This window comes from Eurytemora carolleeae, unplaced genomic scaffold (assembly GCF_000591075.1).
Source record: "Eurytemora carolleeae unplaced genomic scaffold, Eaff_2.0 scaffold891, whole genome shotgun sequence".
NCBI classification, from domain to species: Eukaryota; Metazoa; Arthropoda; class Copepoda; order Calanoida; family Temoridae; genus Eurytemora; species Eurytemora carolleeae.
In genome coordinates this window covers 41,446-66,431 of record NW_019397139.1, presented here as the reverse complement: position 1 = coordinate 66,431, position 24,986 = coordinate 41,446, and the positions used below count along the sequence as shown (strand labels likewise).

The 24,986-nt window shown below is 33.8% G+C and overlaps 1 protein-coding gene across 1 annotated transcript; it reads left to right on the top strand.

The window, feature by feature from the left end:
• The first annotated feature begins 6,375 nt into the window (after positions 1-6,375).
• Positions 6,376-23,362, top strand: LOC111712269 (photoreceptor-specific nuclear receptor). Its single transcript, XM_023486840.1, has 14 exons — positions 6,376-8,077; positions 10,213-10,330; positions 10,556-10,694; positions 13,189-13,310; positions 13,782-13,885; positions 13,954-14,068; positions 18,419-18,582; positions 19,334-19,401; positions 19,580-19,684; positions 20,421-20,581; positions 21,370-21,437; positions 22,145-22,228; positions 22,681-22,736; positions 22,789-23,362. Exons 1-14 carry the CDS (start codon positions 8,044-8,046, stop codon positions 22,927-22,929), a joined length of 1,479 nt encoding a protein of 492 aa, XP_023342608.1. The 5' UTR covers positions 6,376-8,043; the 3' UTR covers positions 22,930-23,362.
• Positions 23,363-24,986: the final 1,624 nt, after the last annotated feature.

Genomic DNA, 24,986 nt, shown 5'->3' with positions numbered 1-24,986 from the left:
TTAATCGCCAGGCATGCTGTGGGTCAGTTGCATTAAATACAATTTTTTCAATTTGTATAATTAGATTAAATGAAGTATTATGGTATAGAAAAATAGATTAAAGTGTTAGTGTACACTATACACTGGCGAGCTGCATAGCGACTGCTTCTTCAGTTTGAAATTCTATGGAAATTGTGGTGATTGAAAAAGTCAACAAATATGACAATTGGAAGACGACTTTAAGGTCGTCTTTGATATATGCAATATTTGCTGCATTCTTTCGTCAACCTACTTTTAAATATATGATTTTTGAAAGAAAAAAAAACAACAACAAAAATTATTCTCGTCCGTTCTGGCTTTCTAAAATGTGTTCTGTCTTTTCTGTGCGTTCAATATTACCGGAGAATTAAATAATTACCTTCAAATTTTAATTTAAAAAATTAATAATACTGAAAGTTCTAAAAAGGCAGAACACATTTTGGAAATTCCAGTGCTAGGGGAATTTTGTAATTTAAGAATTTTACTTTTAATTAGGTTTATGACAACTCATGGAGAAGATATTAAAATTTCTCATCTTCTCTAATACTTTAATAGAGCTAACGGATAACTTTTTTTGCTGTGTCTTGAACAAAGCTAAAAAAATTCGAATTTGGTTCTCTTAATCCCGAGCTGAAACCTTAGAATTTTGGATACCAAGATCAATGTTTGATCTTCTCTTCATATTATTTCAATCTTACAGTAATATCCAGAGACGAAGGATGAGACTGTAAAGACGACTCAAAACTCTAAAAATGTGACGATTTGAAGCTTTATTTTTGTTCTCTGCATTCAATTGAATAATTTGATTGTATACTTAATGGTCGAGCACAGAAATATGCCAGTTTTGGCCTCCAAGGAACCCTGAATGCAAGAAAACGGACAAAACAAATTCCGTACAATCGTCTCTGAAGTCTTATTCATTGTGGGTAAAAATGTAAAAGCAATTCACAAGAGAATTTTGATCATTGGCTGCATAACACTAAGAATATCTTTATTACAATTACAGTAATAAAGTTTTGGATAGAAATACATGAAAAGAGACCCCCTCCTGAATAAAAAGTTCCGCCAAAAAGGCTTTAAATCACACTTTCTTCTGGGATAGCTTTTAAAGTAAGTAATACATACATGTTCTATTTGAAAATACATGAAATTTGATGGTTGTATCATGAAAACAAACTTTTTTGTCCGGCAAATTTAGTTTCGTAATGTGTCCAGACACCCCAGATAGAGAGAAAGAGAGAGGTATAGGTTGACATCTGGACTACAAGTATTCTTCTAAATCAACAATTTGCATTTCCTTTTATACAGAGCAGTAAATTTGGTAAAATCAGCAAGATTTGTTATAGTCACTTTAATTATTTAGTACTAACATCGGTTGATAAGAAATAGTTTTTAAGAAAAAAATTAATGTGTATTAACTACTGGAGTTCAGTTCAATTTTGTACTCGGCAAGATAATGAAGTACTAATAATGTGTATTAACTACTGGAGTTCAGTTCAATATTGTACTCGGCAAGGTAATGAAGTACTAATTTGTATTAACTACTGGAGTTCAGTTCAATATTATACTAGGCAAGGTAATAAAGTACAGCTGTGTATTAACTACTGGAGTTCAGTTCAATATTGTACTCGGCAAGTTAATGCAGTACTAATGTGTATTAACTACTGGAGTTCAGGTCAATATTATACAGGGTGTCCCAAAAACATGGGAATTCAGTGACGAATTTGATATCGTCTTTGTTATGAATTAGCATTGTAATACCTAATTTCAAAAGCCATAATATTATTATGTCTGCAAGAGCTTATTTTATGAAAAGGGTAAAAGACTGTAAAGATGTGTCTATAATGTCTCCGCAAGATGAACAGTGAAGACAGACAAGTTTACTCTGTTTGTATACTGCAATGTTCTTGTTTTACTAAGTACAACTGTATGCAGTCAAAACATAAACAAACAAAATGTAAACATAGCAGACGAAACTCTTACAGATTACAGCTTTCTCAGTAGGTATCACTACACTAAATCAAAGAATTATTTGAAAAGACGATATCGAATTCGTCACTGAATTCCCATGTTTTTTGGGACACCCTGTACTAGGCAAGGTAATAAAGTGTACCTATGAATTTTTGGAGGACTAGTTTAAAGAGGGATACAGTGGTAATCATTAAATCCATATTCGGGTCACAAAGAGCAAGGTATTATCGTTTTCTATCTTAAAACATGGCGAATTCTAAAAAAAGTCACTTTTATAAAGAAACAACAATTGAAATTAATCAAGTTTTCGAGAATTAAAGGAGAATATTTCATTCATCTTTAACCAGGTAAAGGTTTAAAGGTTATTGTGATGAATCGGACATGATGTACACTCTATAAATGGTGGGTCAGTTATGTGAGATATACAGAGTGTCCCACGAAACAAGACAGTTGGTGAATAGTTTTGAATGTCTTCTTCCATAAACTGTAACTGTATAAAGATTTTTCGCAGTTCATTCAGTTTTACTTTAATATGACTGCCATATAATGCTTTTTATTATTTTCCTTGGTATCAAACAACTTAACAAATTATGAATAATAAAGACATTTTAAACTATACACTGACTGTAATGTTGCTTGGGACAACCTGTATTTAAGGTGCAAGTGTGAACCATTAGACTGTTCTGAATAGTTAAGTTACTAAGAGATATTTTAAACTATACACTGACTGTAATGTTTCGTGGGACAACCTGTATTTAAGGTGCAAGTGTGGACCATTAGACTGTTCTGAATAGTGAAGTTACTAAGAGATATTTTAAACTATACACTGACTGTAATGTTTCGTGGGACACCCTGTATTTAAGGTGCAAGTGTGGACCATTAGACTGTTCTGAATAGTGAAGTTACTAAGAGATATTTCGAACTGCAAGATGAAGAGAAGTGAAGATGAAGATGAAGGAGCATGAGCAGTCTTAATAAAATGTGAGACATATCGAACTGTAAGATAATGAGGTATAATGAGATAATGTGAGATATTTCGAACCTATGAGGAAAGTTCCATCTTAGAGAAGTTAAAAATCACGCTAACTGCACAAATCATGTGGATGTCAAAAAAATTCGTTAAAAATAAAAAGTTATACGTTATACATTTACAAATAATTAGCCATATATGTACTGTTGCAAATATTAAACTAATTGTTACAAATAACTAATTGAATGCAAGTAGGGATGGATTAGTTTCATCCTTTTTGACAAACGATCGTTTCGTTATGAAAACGAAGAAGAAGGAAAACGAAAAACGAAACCATCGTTTTAGAAAACGACCCTTTTTAAATCGCTTTTTAAAAATACCATTTTATAAAGTTTGTCGTTTTGTTAGCGATCGTTACCGACGACCCTTCCATAAAAATCGTTAACAATGAGCCTTTGTTTACGATCGTGTTAAGACGACCCCTCTTTAACGATCCTTAACATAGGGAGGAGGAGAGAGGAAACTGTCCTGAAGGGTATCGGTACAAGCACTGAGTCTGAAATTTGAGAGAGTATCGTTGAACGTAACTCGTTAAACGATACTCTGTTTTAAGTTTCTGGCTGTGTGGTGTGAGCGTATACAATTACGGATGAAGATGATAGAATAACAATAATAAATCTGATAAATCCTATCCCTGAGATCCCTCCTCCCTCCCCCGGGACATCTTCACTCAGAAAACAGCTTTAGTTCCAATAAGAAGAAGAATAGAGGCAACCTACAGACTAGATACAGAATTATACGAGGATGGAGAGGCAGCATACCGGAGGAAGGAAAGGCAATTTCAGAATTTTAGAGGAAGGTGTAGATGTTTTGTCGGTAATGGAAGACAGCAAATAGATTCTAGTACAATAGATTGCAACGTAGAATGTGTGCACTCTCAGTACAGCTGTATTTTTACGCCATAAGTGTCAACTTTGATTTTGTTTCCTGCAAAATTATTAATAATAATGATAATTTTGGAATAATTTTACGGTAAAAGTGAAATTTTGTGTTCTCTTTTTTTCTGTTTTTACACTTTTTTTATTTAATCTTGGACAACATGTCAAATGATGGGAGAAAATTTCTTTTTCCTTGATATATTTGACACTTATGAGTTGTGCTCGTATAATTTGTCCATTTCTCTGTTGCCACCTATTGTACTTGATAATCTATTTGGATTCGAAGGCAGTATCTCTACTATTAAATTAATGTTGAAACTGTTTCATCGAATATGTCAAATCCTGTTTGCACCAGCAACATATTATACAGTCGCAAATAGCAACAGTTACGAAAGAAACAAAATTTTTTCCAAAACATGTTGATATATAATAAAGATTATTCTTTACCCGCTGAATAATTGTCAGTTTTTTTGATTTTTCAAAAATTGTCTTATAGTTTTTCAAAAAAAGGTTTTTGGCTTATAATTTGATTAATTTTCAAGGGATTTTTAAGAATTTAAAGTTTTTGAATTCAGTGTTTTACCCGTTTTTTCTTTTGGCTCACATTAATGATTTGATTAGCACAAAAAAGCAAAAATCTGAATGAATTCGAAAATTATTTTAAAAAAATCTAAAATCAAATACTAGGAACAAGCTGTGTAGTAGAGGATTTAAAATAAAACAGACAAAGTAAAAAAAGAACACATAAAACTGCACTCATTTCTAAATTGTTTGAAACTGTCTAAATTTCTCACCGCCGGCCCTTGAATATTTGTTTGCCACTGAAAATGTATATGTCGCTATGTGACGTAAAGTTCAGCTGTACTGAATGTTACTTCTCAAATACTTTATTAAGCAAAAGGAAACTTATAAATTTATAAAATTATAATTATAAAGTGGCTAGTTCACCCTCTATATTTTCAGATAAGATAACAAACGTGATTTTAAATATTCCATACTGAATGTTAATAAGTATTCCCCGAAGAGCTTTGTAACATAATGAGTATAGGCATTGAGATTTATACGCAAAACTTGACGCCTCAATTGGGTTCAATAAAAAGCTATAGAATGTCGTCTTTTCTATAATCTAAAAAGATTTTAGTCCTTTTTAAGCATTTTCATCACCAACAATTTGCATTTTTTTTACGTAATTTGCCGTTAGAAACGCATATCTTTTTAGATACACTTTATCTTGAAACAGATTGCAATATAATTGTTTAAACAAAATTAGGCTAATTAAACCCAAGGTATTTTCGGTCTCACGCTACTGGCCTAAAATTTTGCTTTAGACTATTACAAAACTATACTTAATGACATCTTTTGACAAATTTTGTTTTAACATATGTGGTATTTTTCATACAAATGAGATGCGTAACAAAATCACAATTTTAGCTTTATTTTAGCAGGAGGGCATTCTGTTCTATTACTGATTAAAACAACTTTAGAAGTTTATCACCGTGTCGTTATTTTCCCACCATTTTTAGCACCTACAATGATTAATTTATTTGATAACTAGAGTTCTAAATGTTTATTGTTTGAATTTTAAACCAATACTGCAGCCAATGTCGTCATATAAAAGTGTACAGAGTGTACACACTATTCGGATAAATTCCTAATGCCCTATCTTCTACTATTCTACCGTCTTTGAGTATTCCCCATTGCCACCTAGTGTACTCACATAGATTAAGACTGGTTTGCCAAGTTGCATACATTTTCAAGTCTAAGTCGGCTTAAAGTGTCCCAAGGCCTTGACCTTTGATTTGACCTCGCTAACTTGCTTATATCTTTTGTAGCCCTAGACATTTAAAATTTAGAACTAGAAATCACTTTTGTTTTTAGTTTCCTAGAAATTATTGGCAAACTTCGCATAGTTTTTTTGCAAATAGGTTCTCTGCTTAATGATTTTGCACAGTTTTCTGCATTTCTTGATGAATTTCAACTTTTTTATTGATTTTGACTAACTTTTCAATTCAGACTATACGTAAACTCTATCAAGAATGTGGGTAACAACTCGTTTCTGCAGCTGCCGTTTTTACATTTACTGGATACAAACAAACAAGCAGGCAGACCAGACACGTATATATGTTTACGCAATATACAGGGTTACCAAATAAGGATGAGACTATATAGGCGATCTAAAACTTGTTAAATATGACGATTCTAAGGTCGTCTGACTTAAGTCCAGTCTATCAATGGCTTATATACTGATTTTGCAAAGAAAGAAACAAGTTTACCGCCACAGAGGGAATCGCGAATATAAAAACGGACAGAACCAATTCCGTACAGTCGTCTTTCAAGAATCATCCATTGTGATCAACCCTGTATATGTACATTGTACAATTACATACTGCATACATGTATTGATAAATGTAGTTTATAAGATTTTTCTGAAAACTATTCTTGAAAGAGGGGATTAGTTTAGAAATATCAATTGTGATCAACCCTGTATATGTACATAGTACAATTACATACTGCATACATGTATTGATAAATGTAGTTTATAAGATTTTTCTGAAAACTATTCTTGAAAGAGGGGATTAGTTTAGAAAATACAGTTTGTCTGAAGGAGAAAAGATTATTCTAGGTTCTGAAGGATTTTAGTCAAATTTTCCGATTAATTTGTTTCTAAAGAGTTTGCACACTCAGTTCTTATTCCAATTCCCTTAATCCTCAGCTTAAATATATTCAAACAACCTCACATACCGGAGTTCGGAGGTTCAAATCCAGGTTACAGGGCGGAGCTCCTCTCAACAACCAATCAGAGCTCACATTCCCACGCTCCGACCAATCACGGAACAGAGTCGGGTCCTCGAGACCAATCCGAGGAGAGATGGTGAGTCGAGAGGCCAATGAGAGGATGTCAAGTTAGGAGTCAGATCTGCAACCACAAACCAACGCCATCAGGGGAGAAAACTTAAAATTTGTTTTACCTGTTTTTAAAATTATTTTATTTTTAACGGTTGACAGGAAATTTCATTTTTGTATTAATCTTGATTTATATTAGACTAAATAAATACTTCCCCCCCCCCTCCTTTACGAGAATGTTATATTACGCCCCTGTTTGACGTTTGTGGGAGGGTCTGCCTGGTGAACAGTAGAAGTAGAAACCAGAGAGCATTAGACCTCACCCCCACTTCATATCTAACCCCTGATCCGTGGAGATATATCAGGAACCAGGAGATGTAACAAGAACCAAGGGATATATCAGGAACCAGGAGATAAATCAGGAACCAGGGGATATATCAGGAACCAGGGGATATATCAGAAACCAGGAGATATATTAGGAACCAGGAGATATAGAAGGAACCAAAAGATATATCAGGAACCAGGAGATAAATCAGGAACCAGAAGATAGTTCAGGAACCAGAAGATAGTTCAGGAACCAGAAGATAGTTCAGGAACTAAGAGGTATATTAAATACCAGGAGATATATCGCAGGAACCAATGGGATATATCCGAAACCAGTAGATATGTAAAGAACCAGGAGATTTATCAGGAACCAGGAGATATATATATCAGGAACTAGGAGATCAGAAACCAGGATACCAAACAGGAACCAGAAGATATACCCGAATCACGAGATATATCAGGAACCAGGAGATATATCAGGAACCAGGAGATATATCAGGAACCAGGAAATATATCAGGAACCAAGAGATATAACCAGGAGATATATCAGGAACCAGAGATATATCAGGAACCAGGAATTATATCAGGAACCAGGAGATATATCAGGAACCAGGAGATATATCAGGAACCAAGAGATATAGCCAGGATATATATCAGGAACCAGGAATTATATCAGGAACCAGGAGATATATCAGGAACCAGGAGATATAGCCAGGAGATATATCAGGAACTAGGGATATATCAAGAACCAGGAATTATATCAGGAACCAGAAAGAAGAATTTTTAGAATCTGGAATATATCTAGTGATATCCAGGTATATATCTAGTGATATCCAGGTATAAAAGAACTGTTATCAAAGTATTTCCCTGAACTGAAAACCTGAAAACCTGTAATAAAAGTAGAGAACTGCTTGATTAAGAAGATTATTGTGAAATGCTGGAGATAACAAAGAGCAATTAATAAAAGGAAAATATAAAATGGAAGAATATTCTTCGGCATCATCTTCAATTGGTAAGATTTAGTTAGAAACTAGAATACATGGTTTAAAATATATACAAAAAAAATTATCGTTTAAAGGAATTTAGTCTTTGGCATAAACTCTGATTTTTTAATTCACATATCTCTGCATTCGAATGTTGCAGACCTTAGATATTTCAAACTATGAATTATGTTGGGTCAAATTAACTAAGTTTGAAATATCAAAGGCTTGCAAAGATATAGGGATTAAAAAATTTGAGTTTGTGGGAAAGACTCAATTCCTTGAATAAATTTTTGCTCAGTGGGCAGTTTATGAACTTTGCATGAATTCAAAAGTATATGTATGTAATAATTATTCTTCTAATGTTTTACAATAAAATAGTCAACAACGTTTGAATTTCAGTGACATCTAAATGATTTGTGCTATTAATGATGAAAACAACAGTACTATTGTACTCTCTAGCAAATAGATTAATAATAGGTGGCAACAGAGCAATGGACCAATCATAAACGACGTCACAAATGTCAAATATATAAGAAATTGAGATTTTCTCACATTAGCTGACATTCTTTCCAAGATTTAATAAAAAAGTGTGAAAAACAGAAATAAAAAAAATTGCACTTATTTTAATGTAAGATAAGCAATTTATTCTAAAATTATCACTATTATTAATAATTTTGTCGGACACAAAAACAGAGTTGACACTTGTGACTTCAGAATACAGCTGTACTGAGAGTGTACAAATTCTACGTTGCCATCTATTGTACTAGAATCTATTTGCTCTCTAGTCTTAAAAACGATAACACAGAATACCTCGCGTTTCTTTGGAAAGGATTATATCTAAAATTTTAGGGTACTTTCCCAAATGTGCAATTTCATAAACGGCCATTTCCCAAGTCTGTCCTGGCCGCAGTACATGCTGGACCCCCTAGCCCATCCAAGCCGCAGCGCTCGCTTTCCCCCATTGTAGCCTGCGGGGCCTTAGAAGTCCTAATCTAACCTTTGGGATGTTGCTGCGCTTGGGAAATTGCACTGCACATTTAGGAAGTTGCCACTTGGGAAGTCGTCCGGGGGAAAATGCAATTGGGAAAATACCTAACTCCTGTTTAAAGGGGATGTACGCGTAATTTCAAGATAACAATTGCCCTATTCACTAATAAAAAATGTTGAAGATATTGTCGTTTTTCAAGGTTTAAAAGTATTCGATTTTGATCATTCCTATATGTTTTCTTGCAATAGAAATGCTCAAGTAACTTTTGTAAAGAAACCACCACTAGAAATTATTAATTTTTACTATAACGTTGAGATCTAATTCATTCTAGAGCAGATAAAGCTTTTACGGGTACCAAGAATTCAAATTTTTAGATATTAAACGAAAACATGAGATAAACATCAATAGTAATAAAATAAATTCTTGATGGCACTCTTAGAATACCAATTTGTTTTTAATTAAATGTTGAGAATCAATTTTGGGAAGCAAAGAGTCAACAATAAATCTAAAAATATGTAAATTTTAAAAAGTTTATATATATGACAAAACAAAACAATTCAAATTAGATGGAAAAGCAAACAGCCAACTAATTAATGTGCAATAAATTAGATTGTCCTTTCTCAAACTTTTTAGTAGATCAAACTGCATCTTGCAACATTTTATGCAAGCCAACCCTTATTGAGCATATACTTCAGGGTTACCCACCATTTTTGAGGCTTTACTGACGACCTGGACCTTTTTGGATCGATTTAAAGGTTGACTTTGGGTGTCTTAGACTCTTTAAATGGTATATAAAAAGATTTGCCCTGGAAAGAAACAGGTTTACAGCTTCCGGGATCCATCAATATAAAAAAAGACTGAATAAATTCCGAAATGCGCCGTCTCTGAAGTCTTATCCTATGTAGTTATCTAAACTATAACCAGCCAACCTAACAACCAAGAACCAAGAATACAACTACCAATAAATCACCAACCCAACAAATTAACAACAGAGAAACAACCAAACAAATACACTAACTAATCTACGATGCAACCAACAAACAACCCCAAAACAAACCCTTTAGACAACTTTAAAACATATCAACAAACGAACCAAACTTCCAACTCACTAAGCTATCAAGAAATCACCTAAAAAATGTCAATCCTGGTCCCTGGACAACCTCCCCTTTTATTTAGATGTATTTGGTAGAGGGTTGAGATCAGATATGCTTGAGGGGGGCGGAGCAGGTTCCGGTGGAGGGATGGGCGGGCATCCTATCAGTGTATTTAGCCACGCCTCATCTCTTCCAGTTAGGAAAGAGAAAAAATCATCAATTTCCTTAATTTCTAAACAAAAACCCATAAATTTGTTTAAATTATGATTTAAAATTTAAAAATCAGTGTTTACGATGGAATCTCAACAGTGCAGTGCAAAGAATACAGTTTTATAAATATTTTTCCCTTTCAAAATAAGATATAAGCAATAAGATAATGTTAAAAGATAAAACTAAATCTGATATTTTTACTGTTAAATCTCCAGTGCTTTTAACAACTCCCTCTCTCCAGCTTTCAACCACCCCCACTCCACCTCCTTGAACCACGCCCACCCAAACTCTTTTAGTCACGCCCACTCTAGGCTGGACAGGCTTCAGCTTGGCTTCTCCTCTCCAGCATTAAAGGTAAAAATAGTTTCACAAAGTTTTAAAAAAATGTTTTTTTTTAGAAATCCTCGGATTTTTAATAGGGCATGCATGTAAAATATGGTGTAGCCGAACTTGTGTACAAAGAATGATATGAAGAATCCTTTTTTTTCGCTGAAACTTTTTGACTTAAAAAAAATTAAGTAAGTTTGAAATTTTTGTGTAAAGTTTATTTTTAACGCATCTAATTATTAGGGCTTTTTAGATAAAGCTTTTATAACTTTTATATTAGAATAAGCCCTTAAAAAATGAAAGTAAAGAAAAAAAATTGTCACATCGTGATACTTGTCTAAAATTCAAATTCAAATTTGTGTTGATTTTATTACTATTATTATTCTAACCTCCCTAGAACCCACTATTAAAGCTCAGGGTCTAATTTGTTAACTTAGTCTTGAAAATTGGGCCTTAGACATTTACTTATAGGCATAGAGCCGGGAGGGGGGCGGTGCATGACTCCGCCCCCCACTTTCAAAGTTATACGGCATAAGATTTCTCTTTTTGACAAATCGTAAGTTCGCCTATTTACACTTCGTGTAGATTATTGCAAAACTCTGAACAGCACTCGAAAAAGCAAAAATCACTTATTAAATATCGTACGTTTAAGGAAATATTGAAATATTGCCAATCATAGGCGAAACTAAACCCTGTAGAGTACGAGGAAAGGGAATCAGGTCGATAAGACTTCAGTGGAGCATCTCCAATCCCTGACTTTTCTACATGGGAGTGCTTAACTTACATTTAGAATTAACAAAGGCAATGATATTTTGTAAGATATTAAACATGACGTGATTTTAGATTTAAAACTATAATAAGATGATTTCCAATCAATTGTGTTAATTCATTCTCATTCTCGGCGCTTGAAGCTGATTAAAGGGTTCGGTCCAGCCCATCAAGCTATGACTTTCGATCCCAATTTTTGACTTCTTTCTTTTTCCTTTATTGTCGGTTGATACGTTTAGAATGAAAATGTATGAAATGGCAATACTGCATGTTTAAAGATTATTGGAGTCAAGACCAAACCTCAATTTGATTCAAGTTGAACGGTGCGAACGTATCTAGCCCCGATTAGTCCAGGGTGGGTCACAAAGATAACTCGAAGAAAATGTTTAATGTGTATACTCCTGTATAATAATATTTGTCATATTAACCAAATATGTGGGTTTCCCTGCAAAATGTTCACAACTAATTTCCGTAAAGAGAAAATTGTGTTTAGAGATTCCCCCCCCCCCATCCCTCAATTCCCTCTCCATCAATTGTTTACAAAATGTCATACATATTCAGTCCACTCAGCTTCCCTTAATACTACTGGATTAGGGATGGATCGAACCATGATTGAATTAGCTTCTGCTGCTGACCCTCTCTAGATTATTCTAGAGCTACACCGTTAAATCAAACTTTAAAGTGACTGTCAACGTAATTTCAAGTGACCCTTTAATTTTTTGTCTGAGCAAAAATTATATTCAAACAAAATGGATAATTTTTAACATTTTCCGAATTTTTTCATCAGTAAAGAATCACTTTTAAAATTAAATCGGATCAATTTTAAGATAGAAAACCAATGTCTATAACTTTGCTAAAAAAATCGTTTAAGAATCTGACATGAACTTCTTACCTCGAATTAAGCAGAGTTATATGTTTTGACCAAAAAAAGTCTAAAAATCCACCCTCGTCCCGATTTCTTTATTGGATTATGTAGTTTTATATATTTTTGATACAACAAATTTACCAATTTAAACGATGGAATTAAAGTGTCGGATTAACAGAAACACGTGACTTTTGTACAGGGTGTCTCACGAAACATGACAGTTGGTAAATAGTTGGAATGTCGTCTTTCATTTACTGTATTAAAGGCTGTTTGCATTTTATTTCGTTTAAAAAATCTTTTGCTCAAGTATATTTTACTTTGAAATTAATTTTACCATAATATGAATCCTATATAATATTTTTAGTATTGTCTTTGGTATTAAATTACTTAACAAACTATTTACCAACTGTCATGTTTCGTGGGACACCCTGTACTAATCCTCCGTTATCATAGTAGCACCACTCAAATCTAAATAGTTTTCATCAAGGTTCATGTGTTTGTGTTCGTGGTTTAGGATTCATGTGTTTTATGTTCAGGGTTTAGGTATAATATGGTTGTGTTTAAAGTCCAGAATTAATATAATTGAGTTGAGGGTTCAGGACTGTGTTTGTGTTCAAGGTTTATGATTAGTTTTGTTCTCAGGGTTTAGAAATGATGTGTTTGTTTTGAGGGTTTGGGATTAATATGTTTGTGTTCAGGGTTCAATATTCATATGTTTGTGTACCGGGTTCAGGATCAAGGTTTTTATGTTCAAGGTTCAGGAATGATGTGTTTTATGTACAGGGTTTAGGATCAATGTGTTTGTGTTCATGGTTCAGAAATGTTGTGTTTGTTTTCAGGATTCATGTGTTTGTGTTTAGAGTTCAGGACTGATTTGTTTGTGTTCAGGGTTCAGGACTGATGTGCGTGGTTTGTGGAGATACAAGTTCTGGAAAACACTATGGGATACTGGCCTGTAATGGATGCTCAGGATTCTTTAAAAGATCTGTACGAAGACGGCTAATATACAGGTAAGCTAGATTATCTCATAAAGAGACTGTAATGGATGCTCAGGGTTCTTTTAAAGATCTGTACGAAGACGACTAATATACAGGTAAACAATATTATCTCATAAAGAGACTGTAATGGATGCTCAGGGTTATTTAAAGGTCTGTAAGAAGACGATTTAATATACAGGTAAACCAGATTATTTTATAAAGGGACTGATGAAGTAATTTCAAGTGACCCTTTTAAGCAGGAGTTATAAGTCTTTTTGAATCTTTTTATATGTCAGACCCATTTTAACCAATTTAAACCCGGCTTTGCATTGAAACTAAACTTTACCTTTAAAAGTCAACTTAACTTTGAATCTTTGATCCAAGCTAAGAACATTCACGTAGTTCTATCGAGTTCCCCAATCAAAATTTGAGACAAATCGGTGGAGGGGTTTGTGAGTTATGATCACCAACATACAAAAAATATATAGATAGATGTATTATTAGATGTCAGGCCGGAAATGGAGCTTGCATGATTGACAAAGCACATCGTAACCAATGTCAAGCTTGTAGGCTGAAGAAATGTCTTCAAATGGGCATGAACAAAGATGGTAAGTTATTTAGCTTTTAAACAATAAGTTAAAATCATAATCAATGAAAGTATAAGGTTTCCTTTTAGCTGTTCAAAACGAGCGGCAACCTAGAAATACTGCGACTATTCGCCCTGAATCATTGAAGGATATGGACGCAGAGACGATGTTAAGAGAAGCAAGTGTTGCAGTTGGAGCATTTGGGTAAATCAAATTTAAAAGTTTTGTATCCTAACTCTTCGTAAAACATATTTTCAAATAGACAATTTTTCCTCTTCAAGTTTAAAAATGGGGTTTCAGACATTTTATCAATGGATATTTTATGGATATTTTATGGATAGGTATTTTATGGATTTTTTAAATAGGGATATTGTTTGCGGGTAAAAATATTAATAGTAGAATAGAGAGACATTCATAACAAAAGCAAAACTATTGCTAAGTTAGGACAAATCATTGAAGGAAAATGTCTTTTTTTAACACTTTTTCATAGTTCATAGCCAGCTTCCTTTCATATTTCTTTCGAAATACTTTTAATCTGTCCAGTCTGTAAAATACTTTTAATCTGTCCAGTCTGTAAAATACTTTTAATCTGTCCAGTCTGTAAAATACTTTTAATCTGTTCAGTCTGTAAAATACTTTTAATCTGTCCAGTCTGTAAAATGTGTAAACATTTTCTGAAATGTTCCGCTGAGTCGAATAAAATCGTTACTTCAAGTTTTTTTATCTATAAACACTTTTGAGTCTTTACCACAAACTCTGATTTTCAAATAGAAATTTCAAACTATGAATTCTGCTAAGATCAATATCAAGGGCTCACACCTTCAGATTGCAAAGACATAATTAGAAAATTTGGGTTTGTGTCAAAGACTCAATTTTCTTTCTAAGCCTTTTTCACCATATTAAATGAGCTAAGACAGTAAGATTCAATTCCTCAAACAGTGTTGTTTTCAGCAGTGTGACTGGTGCACCCTGAGATGTTATTTTAAATCCTCCACATTTAATATTTCCCTGTTTAATCCTTGAATTTACATTCTCAAATTGAATCCAAGTGTTGGACGGATAGAGGGAGAGGGATCAGGGTTGGGAATGGAGCGGAAGGATTTAAAAACAATCTTGCTGAAATGGTTTCATGGTCTCTGGTCTCAGGAGACATAGAACCTAAACCATTCAGTTCACTCGTCTACATTTCTAGGGTCGGGTAGTTTAACAAATCAACATGAAGGTTCAGATTTAACCCTATTCCCGCTGGGGGGGGGGGTCAATTTGACCCCCCCTGTAGTTTTTTTTAAATAACTCAAAAAGTATTGGTCTGACGCTGTTGAAATTTTCTGACTTTTCTTACATACCCAAAGCCCTCCCTTTAGGCCTAAAACCGGGCACACTGCCTGAATGACTGCTTTTGCCTGTAACAAACTAAATCTTTGTTTTGACCCACTTTCACTTGTCAGATTTTGATAAAATTTAGCTTTTTGGAAAGCCTATGACATAAGGAAACGGATTGCACAAGTTTTGCGAAAAAAAAATTGCAAATTTTTTGCAAACAACCTGTCAAAGGAAATTTGCACATTTTTAGTTTTTCTTGATTAAAAATCAGGTTATTTAAAATTTTGCAAAAATTTTTGCATATTTGAAATGGCATGGTCAAGGGCTTTTCAAAAATGTATAATTTGTCATTTTTTGGACAAATTTTTTTTGCAAACATTTTTACTATAAAACTGGATTTTGCGATAAAAAATTCAATTTTCGCAAATTTGCAAATTTTTTTGCAGATTCTAAAAGTAGAGCACAAGAGCTTTCTAATGATGTATCATTTGTCATATTTGGACATAAAACATGGGATTTAGAGGGGGGGGGGTCAAATTGACCCCCCCCCCCAGCGTATCCTGGTTTTCAAGTACCCCAGCGGAGATAGGGTTAAATGGTTTCCCCTTCAAAATGTTCCTTAAAGGGACAAGATATAATTCCACGTGATCTTTAACCTATTGAGTGGTGTCTGATTTACAACAATACCCTTTAAACCTTAGCTTTGTCAAAATAAACAAGATTTATTTATTTTCTACCTGAAACTTGATAATTTTGGTTTTTAATTATGATTTTTATATGTAACCGAATTTGTGGATTTATTGATGTAATTCAACATTTTTAAAGATAGATAAACGTCGATATATGAAGGAAAGGTTCTGTTGTTAACCCGGGCATAAAATGATGAAACTTTTTCATTTAGGAGGCAGTTAATGTAAAATATGGTAAAATATACAGTTCCTTTTACAAACACAGCTTTATTAGCTTTATGCCAACAAGAATATAAAAAGTCTAGGCTTACAGGGCGCTTCGCGCGCATCTTCTATTTCAATTGTGAACATGTTCTATTTGTGTCATTGTGAAATAAAAACAAACCGAAATTCTCGGATTTTAGAAAAGGTTTGTGGATTTTAAAAATTATTAAAACTTTAACTTTGTTAGAGGCAACTTTTTGAAAATTCGATCATCCATTAACCTTTCCTGGGTTCATGCGAGGTAATAAACTATTATCCTAAACGAAAAATAAGAATTAATATTCAGACCCCCTCCCCCCCCCACCCCCATTACCGTCCCTAAAACTAAGTAAATCTTTATATTGCACTTCTTTTATCTACACATATATTTTACCCCAACTTCTCCTTAATCAATCTCTATCGCTCAATTTCCCCACTTTTCTTTCTCCGCTGAGAACTTGTAAATCTTGGAGTGGGGATAGTTGGTGGTAAGGATTCCATGTAGAGAAGGACGGAGCAGGGGCTCGGAAGGAAATATAGAGAAGGACAGAGCAGAGGCTCGTAAGGACATGTAGAGAAGGACGGAGAAGGGGCTCGGAAGGACATGTAGGAAAGGACGGAGAAAGGGCTTGTAAGGACATGAAGATAATGCCAGAGAAGGGGCTCGGAAGGAAATGTAGAGAAGGACGGGAAAGGGGCTCGGAAGGACATTTAGGAAAGGACAGAAAAGGTGCTCGGAAGGACATTTTGGAAAGGACTGAGAAGGGGCTCGGAAGGATATGTAGAGAGGGATGGAGAAGGGGCTCGGAAGAATCGGGTTTCCGGAAAGTTTTTAGGAAGTTTTAAAAAGAAAATGGAGGGAAAGAAACTTTGGAAAAGGTTAAGAGAGTTTGATTAAAATGCAATATAAGAAACTAAGCATGGAAAGTAGAGGCCTGTAACAATAAAGAAGGAACTCGAACGTAAAAAAGCAGGATTTTTAAAAGAGGCTAGAAGGGACGGAATGAAGAAACAAGAGGCAATTTGAAAGGGTCATAAGGGGCTACATCTTTGGTCAACAGAGGGGATTGAAATTGGAGGGGAAAAGAATGGAAGGAGGAACTAGAATGGGAAATAGGGTCTAGGAATAGAAAGGAGGAACTAGGAATAGAAAACAGGGACTAAAAATGGAAAATAGGGTATAGGAATAGCAAAGAGGTGTTAGAAATGGAAACGGGAGACTTGGAATGGAAAAGAGGGACAAAAAATGGAAAGGAGGGACTAGGAATAGAAAGGCCGGAGCGACTAGGGATAGAAAGGAGGAACTTGGAATAGATAGGCGTGGCTAGGGATGGAAAGAAGGGATAGATACGGTAAGAAGGGATATAAATGGAAAGAAGGGCTAGAAAGGGAAAGAAGGGCTAGACATGGAAAGAATGGAGAGGAAGGCTAGAAATGGAAAGGCGTGGTTAGGAATGAAAAAAAGAGGTAAGAATGGAAAGAAGGTATAGAAAAGGAAAGGAGGGAAGGCCTGGAAAAAAGGACTAGAAATGGAAAGAAGGGCTAGAAATGGAAAGAAAGCTAAGTATGTAAATAAGAGCTAGAAATGAAAAGGAGGGCTAAGAATGGAAATAAGGGCTAGAAATGGAAAGGAGGGCTAAGAATGGAAAGAAGGACTAGAAATGAAAAGGATAACTGAGAATGGAAAGAAGGGCTAGAAATGGAAAGGATGGCTAAGAATGGAAAGAAGGGCTAGAAATTGAAAGAAATCTAAGAATAGAAAGAAGAGCTAGAAATGGAAAGGATGGCTAAGAATGGAAAGAAGAGCTAGAAATGGAAAGAAGGGCGAGACATGTAAAGAAGGGCTAGACATGGAAAGAAGGGCTAAAGAGGAAACTCAAATCATTTGCACAATTTTACGTGAAATTTCAATCATTTCTGCAACCTGATTTTTCACAAAAGATTGTTTATAAGCCTTTGACTAACAAGTAGCTTTATCAAAACATTTCATGACATTCTGTTTTTTAATTCTTATTATTTTATTGTTATTGGTTTAAACTACTTTAAGCCACGATAAACCCTTGCCTTTACTAAACTGACTTAACCCAATGATACAATTAAAAAAACAAAAATGACTCCTCTCCAAGTATAGTTATTTGTGGTTTATTAAAATGGCTCCCCTTGCTTTGTTTCCTGCTTTATATTTTACCTTTATTTGATTATCTTATAGAATCTAAGTTAAATCCTATTGTTGCAGCATTATATACATTTTTCTTTCTCTATTATCTTATAACAATATTAATCTTCTATAATGTTTCAGGAGACCATCCTTGCCGCTGCTCGGGTTCCGTGGAGCCGGAGCACCCATGTTTGCGCCAATGCCGCTGAATTTCTCCGGAGCACGCGGCCTGCCCGCCCTACTTGACAGATCGCAGGATTTGGCGCCAAATCCTGATGGGAATATCTCAGTGTTTAAGCAGCAAGGTAATTAGATGGAAATCATGTGGACTTGCAGTTTAATAATTTACAAATTTAAAATCTAAATCAAAAATGGATTCTGTTTCAGATGGAGGCAAGTATATGTAATAAAATGATGAATTCAGACAGTATAAATCAGTATATATTCATTTCTGAAATAACACAAAGAAACTGAAATTTTACCACAAGCTAAAGTTTTGTAAATGTAATCCCTATATCTTTGCAACCTAAGTGTTATGATCTATAAGTTTGAAATGTTAAAGGTCTTCGACATCGGGTTGAAAAGGAATAAGTATTTAAAAATCAGAGTTTGTGGCAAAAATGCAGTTCTTTTATATTCAATTATCTTTTTTAAGTAAAAAAAGGAACAGAGTTTTTTGCGACAAACTCTGATTTTCTAATCAAGTGCAGTATGTCTTTGCTATTTCAAACTATAAGTATGTTAGATCAAATAGACTAAGTTTGAAATATCAAAGGTTTACACCATCAGGTTGCAAAGATATTGGAATAAGAAATTTGAATTTGTGACAAAAACTCTGTTCCTTTTGAATTTGCCATGAAAAGGGGGTTCTTTACATAATGTTATTCAAAATCACTTGAAGGTTGTATATACAGGGTGTCCCACGAAACATGACGGTAGCAAGACAACTTGAAAGTCGTCTTTAATTTTGGAATTTACTTGTTACATTTTGTCGTCAAACTACTTCCACATATATGTATGATTCTGGTTTACTTCTTTAAATTTCTCCAAATTTAGAAGATTCTGAAACAAGTTCTTCTTCTCCTCCTATAAACTGTTCCGACATAGACACATCTTCTCTTCAGGTCAGAACTAATAAATGCTGAATAAATACTCTAAATTTCTAATCCAAAAAGTCAAAGTTTTTGTAGATCAAAGGTTTACATTAAGTTCCCACTAATTCGTAAGACAGCAAAAATTATGAACACAAATATTGAAAAAATTATGAAAATTTAAAGTCTTATTATTTAATTAAATATTTAGGGAGCTCCTGAGACAGTTTATGAAACTGCTGCAAGGTTACTTTTCATGGCTGTTAGATGGACCAAGAACCTAGCTTCCTTTGCTTCCCTACCTTTTAGAGATCAGGTTAGATGGACCAAAAACCTAGCCTCCTTTGCTTCCCCACCTTTGAGAGCAGGTTAGATGGACCAAAAACCTAGCTTCCTTTGCTTCCCTACCCTTCAGAGATCAGGTTAGATGAACCATAAACCTAGCTTCATTTGCTTCCCTACCTTTCAGAGATCAGGTTAGATGGACCAAAAACCTAGCTTCCTTTGCTTCCCTACCTTTCAGAGATCAGGTTAGATGGACCAATAACCTAGCTCCTTTGCTTCCCTACCTTTCAGAGATTAGGTCAGATGGACCAAAAACATAGCTTCCTTTGCGTCCCTACCTTTCAGAGATCAGGTTAGATGGGCTAAAAACCTAGCTTCCATTGCTTCCCATCCTTTCAGAGATCAGGTTAGATGGACCAAAAACCTAGCTTCCGTTGCTTCCCATCCTTTCAGAGATCAGGTTAGATGGACCAAAACACTTCCATTGCTTCATTACCCTTCAAAAATCAGGTTAGATGGGTCAAAACCCCTAACTTCCTAAGTTAATGGTATTTTCTCCTTTCCAGATAAGCCGATATTTTAATGATCAAAACATAGAAATCCGTTATCTTCTCTAAAATGACCAAAACCTTCAAAACTTTATAGTTATAGTTAATCTATTCTAGGTTCTGCTCCTGGAGGATAGCTGGTGTGAACTATAGTTAATCTATTCTAGGTTCTGCTCCTGGAGGATATATCTGGTGTGAACTATAGTTAATCTATTCTAGGTTCTGCTCCTGGAGGATAGCTGGTGTGAACTATTCCTACTCTGCTCTATTCAATGGTGTCTCCCCCTACCTTCACCTTCTCTCTTCTCCTCGGACCAACTACCATCTCTTCCTCACAATCTAGAGGGGTCATTAAACACACTAAACAATCTACTTTTCAGGTAAAAAATCTCTATATATATATACTTTGCTTGTCTGGGTGCTTGGCTTGTTTGTTTGTAACAGATTAATGTCAGAACGGCTGAACCGATCGGGCCAAATTCTTTGTGTGGGGCCTGGAAAGGTGGATGGAAGATCAGAATTAAAAAAATTTGCGCTTAACTTAATTCGATTTTCATAATTTTGAAATTCCATGCAAAAATATTTTAAACCAGGATTTTTTTGTTTTTGTTTCATTATGTACTAGCTTAGGAACTTAAAGCTGCCAAGTTTATAAAAGTTATTTTCGCCGTTTACCCGCACTTGAACGATTTTACCGGTAAATTAAATTTTGGTATTAAAGTCGACCTACTCTACTTAGAATCCCGAGTTCCCAAATCAAAACTTGAGACAATCGGTCCAGGGGTTCCTGAGTTATGATCGGACCAACAAACAGAGATTACAACTTATATACGTAATAGCTAAAGGGCCCGGCGTTGCCCGTAGAAAAAAAGTTGAATTATTTTTTTTTATTTGAAAGAAGAAAAAATTGAAGAAAAAAATTTCAAATTTTTATAGCCTATAACACTCCCTGGCCACCCATGAGCGTCCACAAACAAATTCAGCCCAATCGGTCCAGCCGTTTGGCCGGCTATACGCAACATATATATATACGAATGTCTTGTTTTATTATATAGATATAGATTCAGAGAGAAAATGTTCACAATTGAAGATGCACGCGAAGCGCCCTGAAATCCTAGAAATAAAATAAATGATAAATTAAAATAATGTCTGAATTTGTTTTGTTCAGGTATCGTCAGCTAAATATTGATCCTGCTGAGTTCGCTTGTTTAAAGGCGATAATACTTTTTAAACCAGGTTAGAAGATTTATTAATATTAAAAAACTTAATTAGTATTTTTTTTTTCACGGGTAAGGAATTAAGTCTTTGCCGGCCATAGACTCTAATTTTTAATCCCTATATCTTTGCAATCCAATGTCTGTTTAAGAATTCTGTTATATCAAATAATCTAAATTTGAATTATTGAAGGTTAACACCATCAGGTTGAAAAGATATAGGAATTATAAAACTTGAGAAAAGACTCCAATCCTTTTTTTAACTTAACCCCAACATACATGTTTTATTGACGGATTTAAAATTATTTTAGGTTTATAATTTACATACCGGATTTCTGATTTTTTAATCTAAAAATATAACATTTTCTCATGTGGGTTTTCTCCAAGGGAATTGAGTTCTTGTCCCAAACTCTGATTTTCTGAACCCTATATATTTGCATTTCAATGTCGGAGACCTTAGATATTTCAAACTATGAATTGTTTTAGATTAAATAATGATAGTTTGAAATATCAAAGTTTAACACAATCAGGTTGCGAACTTGCAAAGATATAGCGATTTGAAAATCAGAATTTGTGGCTAAAACTCAATTCCTTTTACTTGCGGATAATACAATCAAGACAAGGAATGAATTAAAAGAAATGATCTCTTTTCAATATTTATAAACGAGGGAAGGTCACTTGACATCACGTCAGCAGTGGATCCCTTAAAGTTAAATCGTTTTCTTTCAGAGGTTTGTGGTTTGAAGGATAGTGTAGAGGTTGAGAATCTCCAGGATCAAAGTTTATCAATGCTTCAACATCACATCAACTCAGGTAGCAAAATAAATGGCAATTGTACTTTTTTAGTATCATTAAATTTGCAAAAGTTGAACTAAAAAGTTTAAATTTTGTGTCGATTTGTAATTTTTTTTTACTTCAAAAGTATCTATTTTTTATTATTTCTACGATTGACGAGAGAAATTATTATTTCTAAAAAGCTTTGAAGGGGCTCAAAATTTATAGAAACAGTTGATGCGTACATTTGAAATTTCAAACTTTAACTATTTGATCTAGTAGAATTCATAGTTTGAATATCAAAAGTCTACGACAAAGGGTTGCAACGATTTAAAGATAAAAATTTGGGTTTGAAGCAAAAACTTAGTTTTGTTGAACCGGCAGAAAGTAACTAAGCTACGTAGCTTAAATTCATTAAATTCGGTTCCGGGCTTTAAAAATATTGGAACTTAAGTATCCTAAGTTTTAATTCTAAATTGTTTATCTTAAAGGAGGAGTAGCTGGTATGGCCGGTGGTCTTCATCATCTGCAACCACAACCAAGACAGGTAAAAAAAAGATTTAATTTTGATTTAATTTTTTATAATTCTATTTTTCCAGGGCACACGATTTCCCCGGCTTCTACTTGCGCTTTCAGCTTTACAGAAGATTCCCTCGGTTGACGTAGAACGAATTTATTTCGAGAAAACTATTGGGAGTACACCAATGGAGAAACTTTTATGTGACATGTTTAAAAATTAAACTTTACTGCATTTAAAAAAAAATGAATTCCATGTTCAAGAATTGTGCTATTTAACTCAAAAGGATGATATGTCTTAAATTTAAGTAAAATGTTTTCAACTTTTTAAATCAAAATTATGTTCAAAATTCTGTATCTTACTCGTCAATTTTTCAATACCTTAATAGAAAAATTAATATTAGGGTATACTGATCCTGAAAAAAAACAGAATAGCGCCAAAAAGAACTGCGGGAGAATCGAACGGGCATACGCATGACGCTTTACAGCTCAATGATCACCTAACGGAGAAGTTTTTTTTAAATTTCTCGCCGCGCTACAGATTATAGATTTTAAATAACAAAGGAAGTTACTTGCCTCTGATCCAGATTTTCTAATCCATATATCTTTTCAACCTGATGGTGTAAACCTTTCATATTTCAAATTTTTACTTTGTTATCTAACAAAATTAATAGTTTGAAAAATCTGCCACATCAGGCTGCAAAGATTTAAGAATCATAAAATTACAATTTGAGTTTTTTTTGGAAAAATGCGAGAAATATGTCAACATATGCCCCATAGATATTTTGCCTTTCCACATAATAAGATGTTCATAATTTTTTTATCCTTTGCATATTCACATTTTTAATGTCCTAAATGTCTAATATATTCTGAATGTCTAATATGTCCTAAATGTCTAATTCGTCCTAAATGTCTAATATGCCCTTCCTGTAAAATGTTAACAAAATTGTAAATACTCATGTTTAAAATGCTCTCTGGCTAAAATAATCAATGTGAATGAGAACGGGGAATACATATACTTTGGTTAAATATTTTTTGTTTATTTGATATTTAAAAGCTAGCATGCTAAATATGCAGGTCTGATGATTTTTAAATCACATCATATTCACTAAATCAACTTCAAAACATCTCCTAAAATTATTGCTTTAAAGTTATGGCACATCAATAGGCGTTCAATGCTATTAAAGAGAAAAATTAAGTCTGCTTAAAGATCAAAGAACTTTATTACTGATATGTTAATGCGAAATGAGGATGTTTAAAAACTGCAATTGAGTAAAATCTCCAAAGTATCTGCTTGAGGTTAAAATACTCCTAATTTTCTAATACTTATATTTGCTGCCAATTTCATAAATCTTTGATATTTCAAACTTTGAATTTTGCCTCATCAAAATGTCTAAGTCTTAAGTGATTTTATTGTTGTATACATAATATAAATTGTGATTTAAGTATCCGGTGATTTTAATCTAATGTTTTTTAGCTTTAAATAAAACATAATAATAGGTGCTCTTTTTAATTATGTTCAAATAAAAGATTTTAAGCGATTAAATTATTGTAAGATACTAGAAATTCAAGGCGCTTCGCGCCCTTCTTTCTAGGCTTTTAGGGCGCTTCGCGCCCATCTTCTATTTAAATTGTGAACATGTTCTTTTTGTTTACATTTCAAAACAAAGATGAAAAAAGTTTTGCGGATTTTTACAAAAAAATTCGCGGATTTTCAAAAATTTTAATTTTTTTTACAAAATTAAAAACCTCTACAACACAAATTTTTAAAATTTCAATCATTCATAAACCTTCCCTGGGGTCCCTAGATGTCCCACAAAAATTTGGGCCCGATTGGTTCAGCCGTTTTGACGTTTATTGGATACAAACAAACAGACAGACAAGCCAAATCTATATATAGATGGGTAACTTGTTTTTAGGGATGTCTAAAAGTATCAACTTAACCCCAATGAACTAAAATATAAATGGATTGTGAACATGATATATAATTATAAATCTAAAGGGTTAATTGATTTTTTTAAATAATTTATGCTTAAAAGTCATTTTAAGAGTAAAATTAAGATTTTTTTCGAATTTGCAATTTTTAAAATATTATGTTTGTTTGTATTTTTATTTTAAACATCAAGATATAGAAAGCTATTTTTAACGGATTTCAAGGTGGACTAAGCCAGTGCAGGGTCGGTCAAATAGGCCTAGGATTAGGCCGGGTACTGTACCAGTCAGTACACGCTGTTGTCTGGCAGGCCGGTACAAACTGGGCAGGTCCTGTTCGAATTCAAAC